Source organism: Hemicordylus capensis, chromosome 1 (assembly GCF_027244095.1).
Source record: "Hemicordylus capensis ecotype Gifberg chromosome 1, rHemCap1.1.pri, whole genome shotgun sequence".
Taxonomy (NCBI): Eukaryota; Metazoa; Chordata; class Lepidosauria; order Squamata; family Cordylidae; genus Hemicordylus; species Hemicordylus capensis.
The window spans coordinates 204153083-204171301 of NC_069657.1; the positions used below are offsets into that span (position 1 = coordinate 204153083).

General features: G+C 42.1%; 1 protein-coding gene across 2 annotated transcripts in view; it reads left to right on the top strand.

Annotated features, from left to right (window-relative positions):
- ITGA4 (integrin subunit alpha 4) overlaps window positions 1-18219 on the top strand; it is an 80112-nt gene that overhangs the window by 48966 nt on the left and 12927 nt on the right. For both annotated transcript variants that reach the window (XM_053286201.1, XM_053286202.1), the window contains exons 18-24: window positions 2176-2326; window positions 7498-7584; window positions 8888-8967; window positions 10551-10637; window positions 12072-12162; window positions 13171-13278; window positions 15662-15781. In XM_053286201.1, coding sequence (XP_053142176.1) covers window positions 2176-2326; window positions 7498-7584; window positions 8888-8967; window positions 10551-10637; window positions 12072-12162; window positions 13171-13278; window positions 15662-15781 — 724 coding nt within the window. The remainder of the gene's footprint in view (window positions 1-2175; window positions 2327-7497; window positions 7585-8887; window positions 8968-10550; window positions 10638-12071; window positions 12163-13170; window positions 13279-15661; window positions 15782-18219) is intronic.

The window sequence follows — 18219 nt, forward strand, 5'->3', positions numbered from 1 at the left end:
ATTATTTAAATGTGAAGGGAAAACTTTAGAGCATTCAGTACTAAACCCAAGATCCAGCCACTGAAATGTTAACATTTGCATTTCTCTCTTTAATTTGGAACTTAGCTGCTTATGTAGTGCTTTTACCTTCTGCTGCCTGTCTAAGTGCCAACTTATCTCCCCAAGGTGTTCAGTGACTAATGCGTTGGTCTCCAGCCAGAATATTTGATAAATGTCTATTTCGAGGCAGCTCTTCTGCAAGTCTTAATTAAACTTTAATGTCAAACTGAAGTTTACTTTTAAATCCTCTTAGGTATCCTTGCTTGTTAACATGATTAAGAAGCACTAGGTGGAACATAAGAGAGACATGTTCACTCATGTGCATGAGTCTTCTTTTATATTAACCTTGACTGAAAGTTAAAGGCAAGAGGTACATACGCTGCATGAGGTGATATAAAAGCAGCATTAAACAAATACGCATTTAGCTAGGTGTTAAAATAGTGGAAATTAAAATAGCAGTCAAAGAAGGCTTTCATTGTTAACAATAGCTGACCAAATGATTTCACCCAAGCACAAATACTACAGCTGGGATGCTTGAAGAAAGTGAGAAAGATCAAAAGTGTAGGCAGTTGGGCAGAGACTGAGAGGGAATAAAGACAACCATTTGTCAGACTTAAGTTGCCACAGTGTAAATGTAACCACTGGGTAAACTGGTGGTCTCCATTATCTTCCTATATGGTAAGGAGAATCTTCTCTCTCCCTTGCATTTGCATTCTCTCTTTCTCTCAGATGAAGAATGATAACATTCTCTCACTGTTTGACAGAATTCTATAGAGTCCATGCTTCTTACTTGTTGACAGGATGATACAGTTAATGAAACTATTCCGGAGTGAGAGTAGTTATCCCAGCACAGTTTGTCAGTTTAGGCTTAGTGAGTGCATACAGATGACTATTCTGTTACATACTCGAGGAACATAGGAAGCTGCCATATACTGAGTCATACGTCCATCTTGCTCAGTATTATCTATGCAGACTGGCAGTGGCTTCTCCAAGGTTGCAGGCAGGCGTCTCTCTCAGCCCTATCTTGGAGAAGCCAGGGAGAGAACTTGGAACCTTCTGCTCTTCACAGAGCGGCTCCATCCCCTAAGGGGAATATCTTGCAATGCTCACACATCAAGTCTCCCATTCAGATGCAACCAGGGTGGAGCCTACTTAGCTAAGGGGACAGGTCATGCTTGCTACCACAAGACCAGCCCTCCTCTCTTACTCTACTACACATCTACATCTTTTGTGTCATTAAGTCCTCCTTACCATTTGGCAAAATGATGAAAATGACAAAGCTGTCCCGGAGTGAGAGAGCTCACTTCATAGTATTTGGATCATTTGGGTTCAGACAATCAGCCTCCCAAGAGGAGGTGCTGCCAGAAGTACACTTAGGTAATTTTGGAGGCTGAATCTAAAGGCTTTTGGAGTGCCGTCCCCCCTCCCCCCGCAAGTTAAGCATCACACACACACATACACCCCATGACAAACACAGTATTTTTAACACGTGGGGTATATTTATGCCAATATGTAGTAGCAAAAACTTTTCAACATTCAACTTAACATATTCCCATCCCACATTTTTCTTTCCCCACTCCCCCCTATGTCTCTAAAGCACCTGGCACAGGTCATAATTACACTCAGCCACCCAGCACAGTGCAGGCCAGCAGTGACCCTACCACACGGGACAGACTAAAGAGGATTTTGGGGTCCCCAGCAGGTTTGGAAGCCCAGGACTTTGGCCTCAAAGTCCAGGCATAAGAGTACCACTACATGTCATGATGTCATGGCAAGTTGCCATTTGGCAAATGGTTTGTGTCCATTCAGGATGACCCAAAAAGGAGGATTTTTTTAAAATCACATTCTTATAGGGAGGTGTTTTTCTTAACACACAAACAGTACAAACTGAAGGTAATCTTGTGTTGTCAGGTTGCTTGTTCTTTTATGTAGACACCAGTGTTAGGAGCAAATTCTGGTTCTTCTGATGGACCTATAGAGAGGGTGTGTGTGTGTGTGTGTGTGTGTGTGTGTGTGTGTGTGTGTGTTTTAAGCCTAGAAGAAAATGAGAAGAACGATTCTGTGCTTGAGTTATTTTCTGTATGTATGTATTAATTGTCAAAATGTAAATTAAAGCCACATATTCCTTTCATATAGGCCACATGAAAAGAAATCTTATCTTGCAGTTGGAAGTATGAAAACAATCATGTTAGATGTCACATTGTATAATGCTGGTGATGATGCCCATCAAGCCACCCTCCATTTCCAGCTCCCTAAAGGTCTTTATTTCAACAAAATTCCAGTGCTGGTAAGGAAGAGTGCACATTTCTTCTTTAAACTCTTTAGCCAGACGTCTTTTTCATTTAGACTGTCCATGCTAGCAAATCTAACCCTAAAAGTCCTGCCATATTTCCAAAAAACTGGTGAGTCATTACAGCCTAGCACTTCTTAAAGCAAAGGCTGAGAATACTGAAGTTGAACTGGTTTTGTCACCAAGCAAAAAATCTTGGTGAACCATCTGCATACAATAGGCTACAATAAAATGGGTTTAAACTATACTTCAAAAAGAAAAAAGAAGAAACAAAGAAAAGTTCATGAGCCAGCTAAAAGCATGCATATGTTTAACTTCCATTTATTTCAATGGGATTCTAAATATTTGCTTAAGTTCTCGTATTACAACAGATGAGATTTTAAAGTTATTAACTTTGGCTGAATTGTGCCCAATTATGTTTTCTTTGTTTCTTTGGCCAGGAAGGGTGGAGGAAAGTATGGTTTAGACCAAATTGATTAGGTGTTCTGCTGGGGAGGGAATTAAATGCTTGTTTAATGCTTATTGGACTCAATGACACTTTCAAATATTAATTTCATTCAACAAAGGCAGGGCACCTTCATTGAATGTGGGGCAGCTATTCCAGTGGTGGTGGGGAATAGAAGAAGTAACGTTGGCAGGCCGTTCTAGGGGAAGGGTAGTCAGAAATTTAATAGCTGTCTCCCCCTCTGGCTGTCCTGCCAGCTCTGTGACTTCGGGGAGCACTGCCAACAACCCACATAGTCTTACCCTGCTCCTCTGCAATGCCAGGTCAGTCCAAAATAAACCTGAACTCATCCATGATTTGATCATGGATGAAGGGGCTGACCTGGTATGTATTACTGAGACTTGGTTGGGGGAGGCTAGTGGCCCAGTCTGGTCCCAGCTTCTTATCTATCTATCTATCTGTCTGTCTATCTATCTATCTATCTATCTATCTATCAAATTTGTACACCACCCCAAACTTTCATCTCTGGGCAGTTCTTCCTCCAGGGTATTCTGTAGAGGAGCAGGTGAGGGGACGTGGGCGGGGATGTGGAGTGGCAGTGGTCTATAAAGATAACATCTCCCTTACCAGGGTCCCTGTTAGGGTATCAGACCATATTGAATGTGTGTACTTAAGTTTGGGGACCAGGGATAGATGGGACCTCTGTTGGTGTACCGATCACCCCACTGCCCAACAGAATCCTTTACTGAGCTCACGGACTTGGTCACAGAACTTGTGTTGGAGTCTCCCAGACTTTGGGTGCAGAGGGACTTTAATGTGCATTTCGGGACCAATTTGTCCAGGGCAGCTCAGGGGTTCATAGCGGCCATGATAAATATGGGCCTATCCCAATTGGTCTCTGGACTGACGCGCACTGCAGGTCACATGCTTGATCTGGTCTTTTACTCTGATCAGGGTGGTGTTCCGTGGGTGGGGACTCCTGTGATTTCCCCACTGTCATGCACGGACCACCATCTGGTTAAGGTTTGGCTTACAACCACTTTCCACCTCCGCAGGGGCAAGGGGCCTATTAGAATGGTCCGCCTGAAGAGGTTATTGGACCCAATAAGATTCCAAGAAGCCTTGTAGGGATTTAATGCAATGCTTTGCTGGTGATCCTGTTGATGCCCTGGTGGAGAACTGGAACAACATGCTCACCAGGGCAGTAGACATGATTGCTCCTAAGCGTCCCCTCTGACCCATTTCAAAACTGGCCCCTTGGTATACGGAAGATCTACGGGGGCAAAAGTGGCAAGGTAGGCAACTGGAGCACAAGTGGAGAAAGACTCGACTCGAATCCAACAGATTACGACATAGAGCACATTTAAAGATCTGTACTCAGGCAATACAAGCGGCAAAGAAGCGGTTCTTTTCTGCCCGTATTGCATCTGCGAGTTCACATCCAGCGGAGTTGTTCAGGGTTGTGAGGGGGCTAGTATGCCCCTCCTCCTTGAATCAGAATTTGGAGCCACCAGTTACCCGCTGTGATGTGTTTAAAGAATTTTTTGCAGATAAAATCTCTTTGATTCGGGCCAACTTAGATGGAGACTCCACAATTAATTTGATGTCTGAATTGGAGGTGTCCAGCAACTCCTCTTATGTGGTATGACTGGATCTGTTTCAGTTTGTGACTCTTGAGGATGTAGACAAGCTGCTTGGAACAGTGAGGCCTACCACTTGTTCTCTTGACCCTTGGCCAACATGGCTTGTTCTATCTAGCAGAGAGGTTGTTGTAGGAGGCCTGGTAGAAATCATAAATGCTTCTCTGAGGGAGGACAGGATGCCTCCTTGTCTTAAGGAGGCAATAATTAGACCTTTTCTAAAGAAGCCTGCATTAGATCCCTCAGAGTTGAGCAACTATAAGCCTGTCTCCAACCTCCCATGACTGGGCAAGGTAATTGAGAGGGTGGTGGCCTCTCAGCTCCAGGCGGTCGTGGAGGAAACTGATTATCTAGACCCATTTCAAACTGGCTTTCGGGGAGGCTATGGGGTGGAGACTGCCTTGGTCAGCCTGATGGATGGCCTCAAATTGGGAATTGACAGAGGAAGTGTGACTCTGCTGGTCCTTTTGGACCTCTCGGCAGCTTTCAATACTATCGACCATAATATCCTTCTGGACCGTCTGAGGGGGGTGGGAGGCACTGTTCTACAGTGGTTCTGCTCCTGCCTCTCGGACAGATTCCAGATGGTGTTGATTGGAGACTGTTGCTCTTTGAAATCTGAGCTTAAATATGGTGTCCCTTAAGGCTCCATACTCTCTCCAATGCTCTTTAACACCTACATGAAACCACTGGGAGAGATCGTCAGGGGATTTGGAGTGGGGTGTTATCAGTATGCTGATGACACCCAGATCCACTTTTCCATGTCAACTTCATCAGGAGATGGCATAACCTCCCTAAATGCCTGCTTGGAGGCAGTAATGGGCTGGATGAGGGAACTGAGACTGAATCCAGATAAGATGGAGGTACTTATTGTGCGGGGTCAGAACTCTAGAGACTATTTTGATCTACCTGTTCTAGATGGGGTCACACCTCCCCCAAAAGGTACAGGTTCGCAGTCTGGGAGTACTTCTGGATCCACACCTCTCCCTGGTATCTTAGGTTGAGGTGGTGGCCAGTGGCGCTTTCTATCAGCTTTGGCTGATACACCAGCTGTGTCTGTTTCTTGAGATGAACAACCTCAAAGCAATGCTGCATCTGTTGGTAACCTCCAGACTTGACTTCTGCAATGCGCTCTATGTGGGATTGCCTTAGTACATAGTCCGGAAACTTCAGTTGGTACAGAATGCGGTGGCCAGGTAGGTCTCTGGGTCATCTCGGAGAGACCACATCACTCCTTTGCTGATAGAGCTACACTGGCTGCCAATAGGTTTCCGGGCAGAATACAGAGTGCTAGTTATAACTTATAAAGCCCTAAACGACTTAAGCCCTGGGTATTTGAGAGAACATCTCCTTCATTATGAGCCCCACCACCCATTGAGGTCGTCTGGAGAGTTCCTTCTTCAGTTGCTGCCAGCTTGGCTGGTGGCCACACTGGGACAGGCCTTCCCAGTTGCTGCCCCGAGACTATAGAATGGGCTCCCTACTGAGATACGATCCTCCCCATCTCTGACAATTTTTAAAAAGCATTTGAAAACCCACCTTTTAACCTAAGATTTTTCAGATTTTTTTAAAATTAGGTTTTAATTTGTGGTTGATTTTTATATTGTTTTAAGTTTTTGTATATTGTTTTAATATGTTTTATGCTGTTGTTAACTGCCCAGAGATGAAAGTTTGGGGCGGTGTACAAATTTGATACATATGTAGATAGATAAAATTTTGGCTGGATTTTGTCCTTAGTTATATTGGCTACAATTCTGTGGTCAACACACTAGGAAGCAACTCTCATTGAACTCGGTTAGACTTAAAAAGTAAACGAACAAAAAATGGCAGTGGCTTGACTTTTCCTTGAAGCTTATATTTGTGCCCAATACTTTTGAGCAGATGTTTGTTTCAATCCTTTTTTTTTGTCAGATGTCGTATTCATAAAAATGTACAAAAAACAACATTGAGAGCCAGTTTCTGTGCTATCATGGGGTTTATGCTGGGAATCTGAATCACATGAAGATGCCCAGCCATTCACACTTTATGTGGAGGGCTACCCACATGGTACACGCCAACAGTAATCTTGCTAGGGCAACCATGCAGTTACTAGTGGCCTGAACTATATAAGCAGTCCTTTCTGCAAATAGGCAACAGAACAGCCAGGAGCCCCATAATTCAACTTTTTGGTGGTTTCATACCATGACTATATATTAACACATGTGAAAATGGATCCTAGTGTTGCCTAGTGGGCTTGTCTCTGTATGTTCATAAAGGGAGTGGCAAACTAGCAGTTCTCTTCCATCAGTGTCTGATGTCAGTATCTGTAAACATTGATAATGTCTTTCCATTTTAAAATCTGGCTCCCCCCCCCCCCCCAAGTTGCATAAAGGATGCATTTTGTACATTTTGCATTTCATTTTTTGGACTTGTGACTCTGGATAATGTGGTATCTATCTAAAAACACAAAGTGCTCTTTTTAATATGAAAAATGAAGCCTGGAAGTGCTGCTGTAAAATTCCACTGATTAGATGGCTGTTCGTTCTGTTCCTGTTAACAGATGTGGTCTCAAAGATTTTCATTCTCAGTTTACTAATTGATGTCTTTATCGCAGAGAACTGTCTGTCACATACTGTTTAGATGGGAAGCTGCCCGCTCTGTCCTTCAGTATCCCTAGCCCTTCGGAAGCTATGGCTGAGTTTAAAGCCATGCTAAAATCTTGTAGTGTGCTGTGAGAGGGTGCAAGCTCTTTCTTTGCTTAACACAGTAGGCTGTGATGTTTTTGAGACTATGAAAATATTTCAGTGATTTAAATGGCCTGAAAATGAGTTCATCACAATAAGTTCATTATTTATTTACTAAAGGACAGTGTTTATACTTTTTATACTTTGGAAAGTAATTTAAGGAAACCATGCTTATAGTGCAGCATATGAAGAAGAATAATTCAAATTGTTCATTAAGAACACAGCATTGGAGACTATTGGCTGTTCTGCTAGAAGCAGTTAAAATGTTTTGTTTGCATTCATTCATAAATACACATTGGCTTTTTAAAAAGTTTACTTTTACAAAATATCTCTTTTCAGTTACTTTATATGTTGTTACAGGAGGAAAACCAGATGCATTGTAAGCTGTCAAAAACTGAAAGTGATGCTGTGAGGCTTGATTGTCTATATGTAGATCGCCTGTCAAAGGTAAAATAAGCTCTAAAATGCCCATTTTTCTTAAGAACAATTTTCTTCCGTTACTGTTTTCTGTATCATTTACACCAGAAAAAATATTCATAAGTTTAAGAGCCCCTGGTGGCGCAGTGGTAAAACTGCCGCCCTGTAACCAGAAGGTTACAAGTTCGATCCTGACCAGGGGCTCAAGGTTGACTCAGCCTTCCATCCTTCCAAGGTTGGTAAAATGAGTACCCAGAATGTTGGGGGCAATATGCTAAAATCATTGTAAATCGCTTAGGGAGCTTCGGCTATAGAGCAGTATATAAAATGTAAGTGCTATTGCTAAGTGCTATTAACACGAACAGCTTCAAAGGTTGGTTTTTGTTTTTGTTTTGCAAGTGTTTATCATTTTCTTTCTTAAAATTAACAAATAATTTTGCAACTAGGATCTGGCTGTTTCACTCTAGTCTCTTAGCACAAACTTGTAATACTCTGGTAGGGATGTGCCTGAACCGAGGTTCGTGCACAGGTTTGGTGCTGCTGGTGGGGTGAAGGTTGCAAGTGTGATCTTTAAAAAGGAAAAGAGCAGGTCTTTATCTGCTCTCTGCTGCCGGCAGCACTCATCCCAAGAACCCACATGCGATGCCAGCATGCGCATGGCTATGCATGTGCAGACACCATATGCATGCTGTCACAGCACGGGTATTCTTGGGACAAGAGCCAACAAAGCAGGAAGTTGCATGGAGTGGCAGAGAGCAGGTAGCTCACTTACTTTCAGAAAGAGAGCTCACTTACTTTTAGAAGATCCCTGGTTGCTGCTACCCACCCCTCCAACGGTGCCAAAACTGTGCACAAACCTCTCATGCACATCCCTATACTCTGGGGTGGAACTTGGAGTAGAAATGAAAACAGAACAGGTTATGTTGTCAGAATGTGGTGTTCATTGGTGAGGAGAAGGCCAGCATGTGTTACTTGTTGGGATTATTTACATTATGCTGTGTTTGGACTGTCTTCAAGCAAGGCACACCAGGGAAGTGTTTGGAGTGCCTTCCAGCCTCAAAAACGCACCATGCCTAGACAACTAGTAGGACTGAAGATACCTGTAGATGGCAATCCTAAGCATACTTACTAGGAAGTAAATTTGGTTGAACTCAGTGGTATCTGCTTCCAGGTAGGCATGTTGAGGATTGTACTGATGAACTACAAAAGCAGCATACAGTTCAAAAATATATAAGATAATTTTCCGGTAATGTTATTAATGCAATTATCATATTGTCATTGGTGGAACACAGATGCTTGGATACAACCTTAAAATACTGCATTTATTCCACAGATGGATCTTAGGTTTCTCTTGGATGCAAGCTCACTTATCAGGGCAGAAGATGACCTGATCATCAGTATTAATGCAACCTGGTAAATGTTGTTTGCTACAAGTTTCTGTCTTGGACTAGTGTTGCCTTTGGATTCTGAAAGGCAGAAAAGGAAATCATATGATAAGTCAATGATGAAACAAAGTTTCAGGAAAGCCTGCTTATGACAGAATCTGTGGGAGGCCCCCATAGAAAGCAAATGAAAGCTATGCAAGCTGAGTTTTGCAAACAAAAATATTATAGACAGGAGCCAAACATGCTTAACTCTTCCACTGAAATCGATGGACTATCCACTCACATATGAACCTGCCCAGATACCTAAGAGTCTTAGATAACTTAGAGATTTGACACTGAGCTCCCCCACCTTCCAAGGTGAGGGACACTTTTCAGTGGTGTCACCTCAGCTATGAAGCTCTTTACAGTTTACATGGTGCCAATTTGTTAGGTTTAAGGTAAGAGAGTGAAATATTCTTATTTTTCCAAATTTCAGTGGTTTTTAGATTGGCTCTTTGTTTTTAGATTGGCTCTTTTAAGACATTTTCTTAAAACATTTTTAACTCTTTTAATTGTACTTTGTAAGGCGTCTTGACAACAATTTATTTCTAGGTGGAATATAAGTATTTTAAACAAGTTGTTCTAGTAAAAACTAATCTGCCCACTTTCCTTATACTGTCCCTACAACCAGTGTTCCCTCTATCAGAAAATCCCAGATGATGTTTACTACAACTCCCAGTATCCTCAGCCAAAGCCCACTGCAGCTAAGGATTCTAGGAGCTGTAGTCAACATCTGGTATTCCCTCTTACAGGAACACTGCCTACAACTAGACTAAATTTGGTCCAAATCGGTTTGGCAGTTCACAAGTTATCCCATTGCACTCAGACATTCATGTGCCCATCTTCTTGAATTGGGGTGGATGGCATAATCACAAACTACACTGTTTAGGTGTCCCTATGTGTCCCTACAACTGTACCCAGTTTGGTTCATATTGGTCCAGGCATTTGCAAAGTTGGTAGCGATGGGGATACACACACACACACACACACACACACACACACACACACACACACATTATGCTGGGTGATATCATAAGCTTGCATTCCTTAAGGAAAGTAAGCTAATAAAGGGGTTTAAAGTGATTTAACTTTTTACTGAATACTTAAATACTTTGCCATGAGCCCCACTGCCTGTTAAGATAATCTGGAGAGTTTCGTCTGCAGTTGCCGCCAACTCGTCTGCCAGCTACTCGGAAATGGCCCTTCTCCATTGGTGTCCCTGGACTTTGGAATGCACTCCCTGTTGAAATAAGAGCCTCTCCATCTCTGGCAACTTTTTAAAAGGCACTGAAGACACATTTATTCCCCCAGGCTTTTAATTAGATTTATAATTTTCATATTTTAATATTGGGTTTTAAATGTTTTAAATGATACTAATTATTAATTGATTTGATGTTTTAAATGATTTTAATTGTAAATCGCCTAGAGACATGAGTTTTGTGTGGTATAGAAATATTTTAAATAAATAAATAAAATAATAAATGTGTAGTTCAGAAAAGCTCACCAAACAAATATGATCCGTAGTATACTGGTGTGTGCTTATGACACTTTGTAATGTTTTTCCTTCCATAGTAAAAATGAACATGAGTATACGCTGTTGGACAACAATTTAACTTTAACTTTGTCACAGAAGTATGAGGTTATGCTGAGTGCCCATGGGTAAGTTAATATACTTTCAGATGTATATGGAGCTGTTTATGAACTGAAAGTAAACCTCACAGTTGGCATATTCGCAGTTGACAAGGCATTATAACCAATGGGGAAACAGGGGGCTAGGGGAATCGTGGTCACAACCCCCCCCAAAAAACCCAGTTAAAAATAGGAGGAAATGCCCCCCCAAGGCCCCCCCCTTAAAAAAAATCTCACCAAGCCACGAATATTCAGGTCGCGATTAGCGAGATCTGCCACAATTTCCCAGTCGTAGATACTCAAATCCACGATTGGGAAACCCGCAGTTGGTGAGGGATGACGGTATACTGCTGGCGTTCTTAAGGAAAAGGCAGTATGAAGCTTTGAAACTACAGTGGTCCCTCTACTTACGAAATTAATCCGTTCCGAATGCACATTTGTAAGTCGAAAAATTCGTAAGTCGAAAAGTGGTTTCCCATAGGAATGCACTGGGAACGGATTAATGCATTCCGGAGCCTAGAAAAAAGACCCAGACCCCCAGTAAGGCTTGCAAACTGCACAGGAACATTTCTTTTCAAGAATAAACAGGCAGTAAACAGGCAGGCAAGTCAAGGAAACCGCATGTAAAATTTGTAAGTCGAGGAAACCCCATCTAAAAATTTGTAAGTCGAAAAAACCGCATCTAAAACCGGATCTAAAACTGCCGTTTGTAACTCGAAAAATACTTATGTCGAGTAGTTTGTAAGTCGAGGGACCACTGTATTGGGAGACAGTTGGGTGAGATACTGAATATGTGTGGTGAACTCTTTCTGTAGAGGCATCATAGAGCTCTTCTGTTACCACAAAGATGAAGAATTTAGGCTTAACTGACTGGTAGAAACCCTGTTTTTGAAAAGGACATTATTAAAGTGCTAGATAAATCCTGCTAAATTATCTTAACGGCTTGAAAATATTTTCTATTAGGTTGCACTCCAAATATTAAGAGGGCAGCCTCCAGACCATCAGTCATGACTAAGCAACATTGCAAAATCAGTATGGATTCTGCCTATTTTCTGTTGTTTCTTCTCGAGATTTCTGTTTGATTCACTCTTCAGGACTCAGAATATCAAGATATCTGGGAGAGAGAGGTAGTGGCAATTGACAGATATGGATGTTGGTGCACAGTTGAACCAGCAACCATATGTAAAGTGAGGGGAGGTTAAAGAATGTTTGAAAGGAGCAGAACTGCTATGCTTGCCTCTCGCAGATGGCTGCTGTACTTGTTGTAGCAGGATCAAGAGACCCTTTTAGCTGAGGTCCACCTTCCTTTCTGTTGAAGTGTCATGCCAGACATCTGGTTCTTAGAACTGTGTGGGTAGTGGCACCACCTGAAGATAAGAGGCTAGTTAACAATAGATGTACCAGTGACAACTGATTAATCGAGCTGCATTTTCTATCCTTTCTCTTGGACAACAATATTTTTAGGATTGCATCACCTCAGTCATTTGTTTACGGGCCCAGGGAGGAAAGTTCATCAGCTACTTGCACAAAGGAGCAGATCAGCTTCGCTTTCTATGTAAGAGCTGTTTGTTACAGAGACTATTTTCAATTTCCACTGCTTTTTGAAAAATGAATTTAGAATTATTATTTTTTTTAAATGGATTTGAAATGGGCAAATCACTCTTTGTACTTCAGAGGACAATGGTTTTCCTTTTTAGGAAGTTATCTTATTTCAATAAATACTGTATACACATTCTGAATCGGAGCGTTTTCTGCCTTCAGTAAAGGTAAAGTGTGCCATCAAGTTGATTTCGACTCCTGGCACCCACAGAGCCCTGTGATTTTCTTTTGGTAGAATACAGGAGGGGTTTGCCATTGCCTCCTGCGCAGTACCTGTTACAAATTTATTGCCTTACAAAACCGATGACACACAATTTCCTCAATGTTTTTCTAGGAGGCAAATTATTGTGACTGTTATGTCACAGTTGCATTATAAAATTAAGTAAGAGAGAATGGCAGCTTACAGTGTTTCAGTTGTAGCTACCAGAGAAGTGAAAACACCCATTTTAGAAAATAGATGTTTGACAATATGGAATAAAAGTGCTCAAGACTTATAAGAAAACTTCCACAGAAATAAATTGGACAGCATATGAAAAAGTAGAAATTAGGAATATATAGCAACTGGGGAATTTTTTAATGTCTGATTATCGATTTTGTTGTGTTCAAATTTCTTCCATTCCAGGGAGGGGTCATGACAGTATCTAAAAAAACATGATTTGCAACATAAGGTATATAAACCTTGAAATATATAACCACAGTATGTGAAGATATTCTGTAAATATATATTTGCAGGATATATAGATATACAATCTAGGTATGCATATATATCCTGTAAATATTGAAACATACTAAGGTTTTAGTCTTTCAAAATACTAAAATACCAGAAATTCTGTTCATCTGTAATTCATCTATAATTCAAAATTTTGAAGGGAAAGATTGAAGCTCCAGCATGTACAAGTTTGAGATGCATATCTGGCTTGAATCCAGATTTCAACCATAACTGTGGCTTGCTTTACTCCTAAAGGTCAGTAATCCTGGACTGAGTCTGGCTCCTAATGTAGACTTGGAGATACAGATACCCAATTCTTTTGCACCAACAGATATCAAGCTATTCAATGTTCTCCATGTTGAGGTAAGTTTGCTTCACTTCCTGCATTCTTACAGAATGAAATACTTGATGTAATATTTATTTATTTATTATTTATTAGAGACATTTACTATACCGCCCACTCTGAAGACTCCGGGCAGTGCACAACAAGATGCAAACAGGCAACATTAAAAATTACATTCTAAATTAAAAACTAAAATAACTACCAAAGAACAAAAAAAAAACTACAGGGCAAAAGCCTGGCGAAAAAGAAAAAGTCTTCAATAGAGATAAACAGCGATTAATAAATAAATAAGTAAGGGCCGAGAATCTCTCCTTGCCTTGGGATGCCCCCTTCCCATTAATTGTGCTGGCACACATGAAAACTGAGTCAGACCCATTATTCCTTGCAAATCTGGCTCCCTCTACATGCAGTTGAATGGTGAAAGTGAAAAAAGAAGGGACTGGCTAAATTCAGCCATAGATAAAGTTTGGGTGTTAGACCTCTTCCCGCCCTGCCCCAAGTACCTGAATTAGCTAATTTTGGCCCAGCTTTAATAAAGGTCTTGACAAATTTTCTTTGAATTTAGGAGCCAGGCCCAATATTTTGTAGCAGGACAATGGACACGTGACAAAATTACCAGACAGACATCATGGGATGGGAGAGCAAATGGGATTTTCTTTATACCCTGTAACTTATTTGGAACAGAATGGGAGCTGCTTGGGACCAATAAAGACTTTACTAAATAACCCTGCCCCTAAATATCCTAGTCAGAAGAACTAATGCCAACATGCTCATCAGGGACATAGCAAGGTTGGAGTGGGCCCAGAGACAAGATTTTAAAATGCCCCCGCCCCGCGAAGCGAAGCTCATGAAGTAAAGAAATCTTAAATGAGCCTGAATAGTGGTAACAAAAAGCATATATAGAACACCTATGTGCCACAATAGAACACCATCCTAAATTATTTTTTTAAAGGTTTTGTATGTTGTGGATGATGCAAGTCATTGAATGGTACTAGAGAAAGACATGCTCTCCTGGTAGCTCTAGGTCTTAACACTCACATCAGTTTCAGAGGATGAATACAACTGAAGGAAGCCCAGGCGGGTGTGCGGCTGGGGGAGTCAGTCATGTGACTCGCCTCTGGGGGGGGCAAGGCAGTGGGCCCCCAGACAACTGTCTCCCCTTGCCCTATTATAGTTACGCCCCTGAAGCAGGGGCAACAGGGAATGGGGCGGATACCTCATACCTTTTTAACCACTTAAGTAAATTATGTGAATACATTTTGAAAGTGCATTACTTAAGCATGCGTTCCTCAACAAGCTAAAAACAAACACACCATGGAAAATTTGGAACGAAGGTATTTTCTCTTCATGGGGGAAGTATATTCATCTCCCTGCCTCAGCTTCAACAAAAGAATTATTGTTTCAAGTGGAGGTAAAAAATTACCTTGAGTGAGAATCCTCCCGCTTTCCTTCCGGCCTCCCCACTCCCCAGGCACTATTGCCACCTGCTGCCGCTACCACCTGCTGCAGTTCCACCTTCACACACCCCATGACCTGCTCCTGGGAGCGGGAGGAGCACTAGGAAAGTGCTGGGCAGATGGCGGCGGTGATGAACAGACTGATCAGTGAGTGAACCAGTTGCTGCTGCACAGTCAGTAGTGGTGCCTGCACCAATGGGCCACAGAGCGTACAAAGCTGAAACAGCAGCAGTGGCAGATGTCAGAGCACGCCTCCAAAGGGGGAGATGTGAAAGGAAAAGGGGAGGCAGCCGTTTCCTGGTGGAGGAGGAATGTACAGCCTATGACTTCCTCCAGTCTGTGCAGCAGGAAGCCTGGCTGTTGACATAGCCAACTTCCTTCTCCCCTCTTGGCCAGCAAGCGGATGCTCCCCTCTTATACCAGAGCTGTGGCAAGCCATATGTCCTGTCCACTGCTGCCCGCTCCAGCACAGAGCCGACTTTGTCTTCATTGAGCAGCCGCTGTTATACTCACAATTCTGGCTGCTTCTTACAATCCTGCTTCATGCAAGGAGGGAAGGGGACCCATTTGCCTGCCTGCTGAAGGAGGAGGAGGGTGTACCCAGGAGGACTTGGAGAGTGGGGAAAGCCAGCTGGAAAGTGGTATGGCGGTGGAAGGAGGGGCAGCCACAGTGTGCTCTGGCCCAAGGGGTGGAATTGCTATGAAGCAATCATTAAGCTGGTTTTTCTAGATGCCATGGCTCCCTAGCACCTGGAATTTGTCAAGCTCTTTCTTTACTAATCTAATGCTCCAATCCAAAGCACACGTACTTCAGATTACGTTTCCTGTTAAAATCATGTGATGTGACCATGTTTCTAAGTAAATGTGTTTAGACTGGCAGTCATGCAAACTTTTCCCTTCATTCGTATATGAAAACTAAATATAACTGTGATTTTACTTATTTTAGACAAGTGATGGAAACTGTATCTACACAAATTATACAAGAGAATGTACTTTACCAGAAGATGATGGGAATCCATTTCAGGACCTCTTTACATTCCTTACAAAGCTTGACAAGAAGTTAATGGTAATGTCTCTGCTTTATTCAATGTATTTGTTTGCAGATGTCCCTAAAGTCAATTTTATTTAAAGGTACAGTGTAATGCATACTTTCAAATTATGTTCTCATAATTCAATAAGCAGATTATTCAGTGCCAGACAGCTGGCTTGACCATGAATAAAGGGATTTAATGCTTAAGATAAGATTTAGGTAAGATAAGAGTTAACGTTGGACGTATGAAGAAAAAATACTGAAGTGATGCTTCATTTTCAAGTTTACAATATTCACTACAAAATGCTAAAGGGGAAAAAATCCATTCCAAAATGTGCTATAGAAACAAAGTACCATATGCAAAGTTTTCTAAGTCCATGTCAACACTTTGGAAGGGTAGAGGCATGATGATTTGTCTGTATTAGGATATGCAAATTCTGAATAATCCCACCCTACTCAGAACTTTAGCTACTGCCACAGTGCAAATATTTGTGTCATAATACCTAGTTAGGTTTCCTTTCCTGTTCTGGTGGTTCACACATTTCCCTTTAAAACTGACAACCCTCAGTCCTTCTGTAGTCGCTGGCAGTGTGGGGGAAGGACAGACTATGGCTTCTGACCATAGCAGTCTTCAATGTTTTTTGGAGATGATAGATGCAAATATCTTTATTATACTAATAAAGTAAAACAAATCATCCTTAACCCACATCTGAGTTTTGGGGTGGATTTCCACTTCCAGCTGTATAAGGGTGTATAAACAAACAACCACTGAACTCTAAACTATGTTCTTGTTATCAAACTCTTACCTGCACTCTGGTACATGGTATATCCATAAATATGGCCCCTCGCGAGTTTTGATATCTATGTTGTTAAAAATATGACACAGGGTAGAAAGCAACCCCAAGAAATGAATGGGCTTTCTGTGGTGGGTAGTTTCTATCTAATTCCCATGTTAAGTCAATTGGGAGAAAAACCACCCAAGAAATGAATGGGCTTTCTTTGTGGGGTGGTACCTATCCTATGTCCATGTTAAGCTGGTTAGGATGGGGCAAAACAACCTTTTTCTCTTTGGAAACTTCAGTTCCCCCTGATAGTGTCTCAAAACTAGTCTGATGCATAGCATAGTCCTGTACTCCCAACTTAGGGCAGATGAAACCAGCCCCTCCCACAATATCAGGCCTAGTGTTTGGAACAAGTAAAGCCTTCAGAAGCATCTGACCTTACAGAAGTAGAGATTTTTAGCCAGCAGAACAAAGCCAAAAGGATCATAACAGCAGCAAGCACCACATGTCAGCTTCCATAAGTCTGGCATCAGTGGATCAACCATCCACAGTACATCTCTGGTATTTTTACATTTCTCCTATTGGGATATAGCCAGAAGGGGGTAGGGGTGGAGCTTGGTTCCAGGTGGAGAGAGGAAAAATATAGTGATGGGATGTGTGGCACTGAACAGTGTGCTGAACCTCACTCACCTGCCAGTGATGGTACTGTGATAATGGGTTACATGACATGAGCAGAAATGGCAAAAGGTAGTCTATCACTTTCCCAGTGCAGAGTGCTGAGGGTAAGAGGCAAGCTCAGGAGGAAGCCGTGAGTGAAGCAACTCCCTCCCCTGCAATCTGGGTCCAGAGAGAGGGAGAGAGAAAATGAACACCATTGTGAACTGTGAGGGATGAATCCAAATACTGCCTGAAGCCCTGAAGAGCCACTGCCAGTCAGAGTTGACAGTGCTGTTCTAGATTGACCAATGGTCTGACTCAGTAGGCAGCAGTTTCCTGTGTTTCAATGGAAGCATCTTCACCTAACAGAACTGAAAGTTCTCTTGGCCTGCTACTCCTGGCTAGTGTGTGTCATGCCTGTTATTAAGTGCTGCAGGGGCTAGGGGCAGTACATCTGAGGCCTTCCTACTTCTGTGCCACAATGCAGGTGAGATGATTTGAGGACATCACAAGTAATAATTTACGATTAGATGACACAGCCACAAGACAGGAGAATAGGATGTTGCCAGTCTGACAACCATTAGAGGAATCTATATCTTGTTTGTGCAGGAGCTGCAGCAAAGCTTCATTTCTGGGCCTGACCAGCCTTTGATGAGCAGCTGTTAGGTTTCTGATGCCCTGTTCCTGAAGAAGTTGGGGGGCATCCAATAGAACTACTTGGGAGTAGAAAGTCCTACTCATGTGTAAAAAATCATGACTCCAGATGAGGATTAAATTGCTGTAGTTGAGCCTTCCTCTTTTTCTGATTTCTACCCTGATCTTCTTTCTGTGTCCTCAAAGACCTTTGGCATTTCTACTCATAATAATATCAGCTTAGCAGTAATTATGTTTTTTCCTGCATTAGGGAAGGAGATGGATCTAGTTCCCAGCACTGATGCATGCAAGGAATTAGGTGCCAGGCCCGAACTCTTATGGTGTTATGTCGGATTTTCCACATGACAAACCAGTAAATGCAACATACCTGTCAGAAGTAGT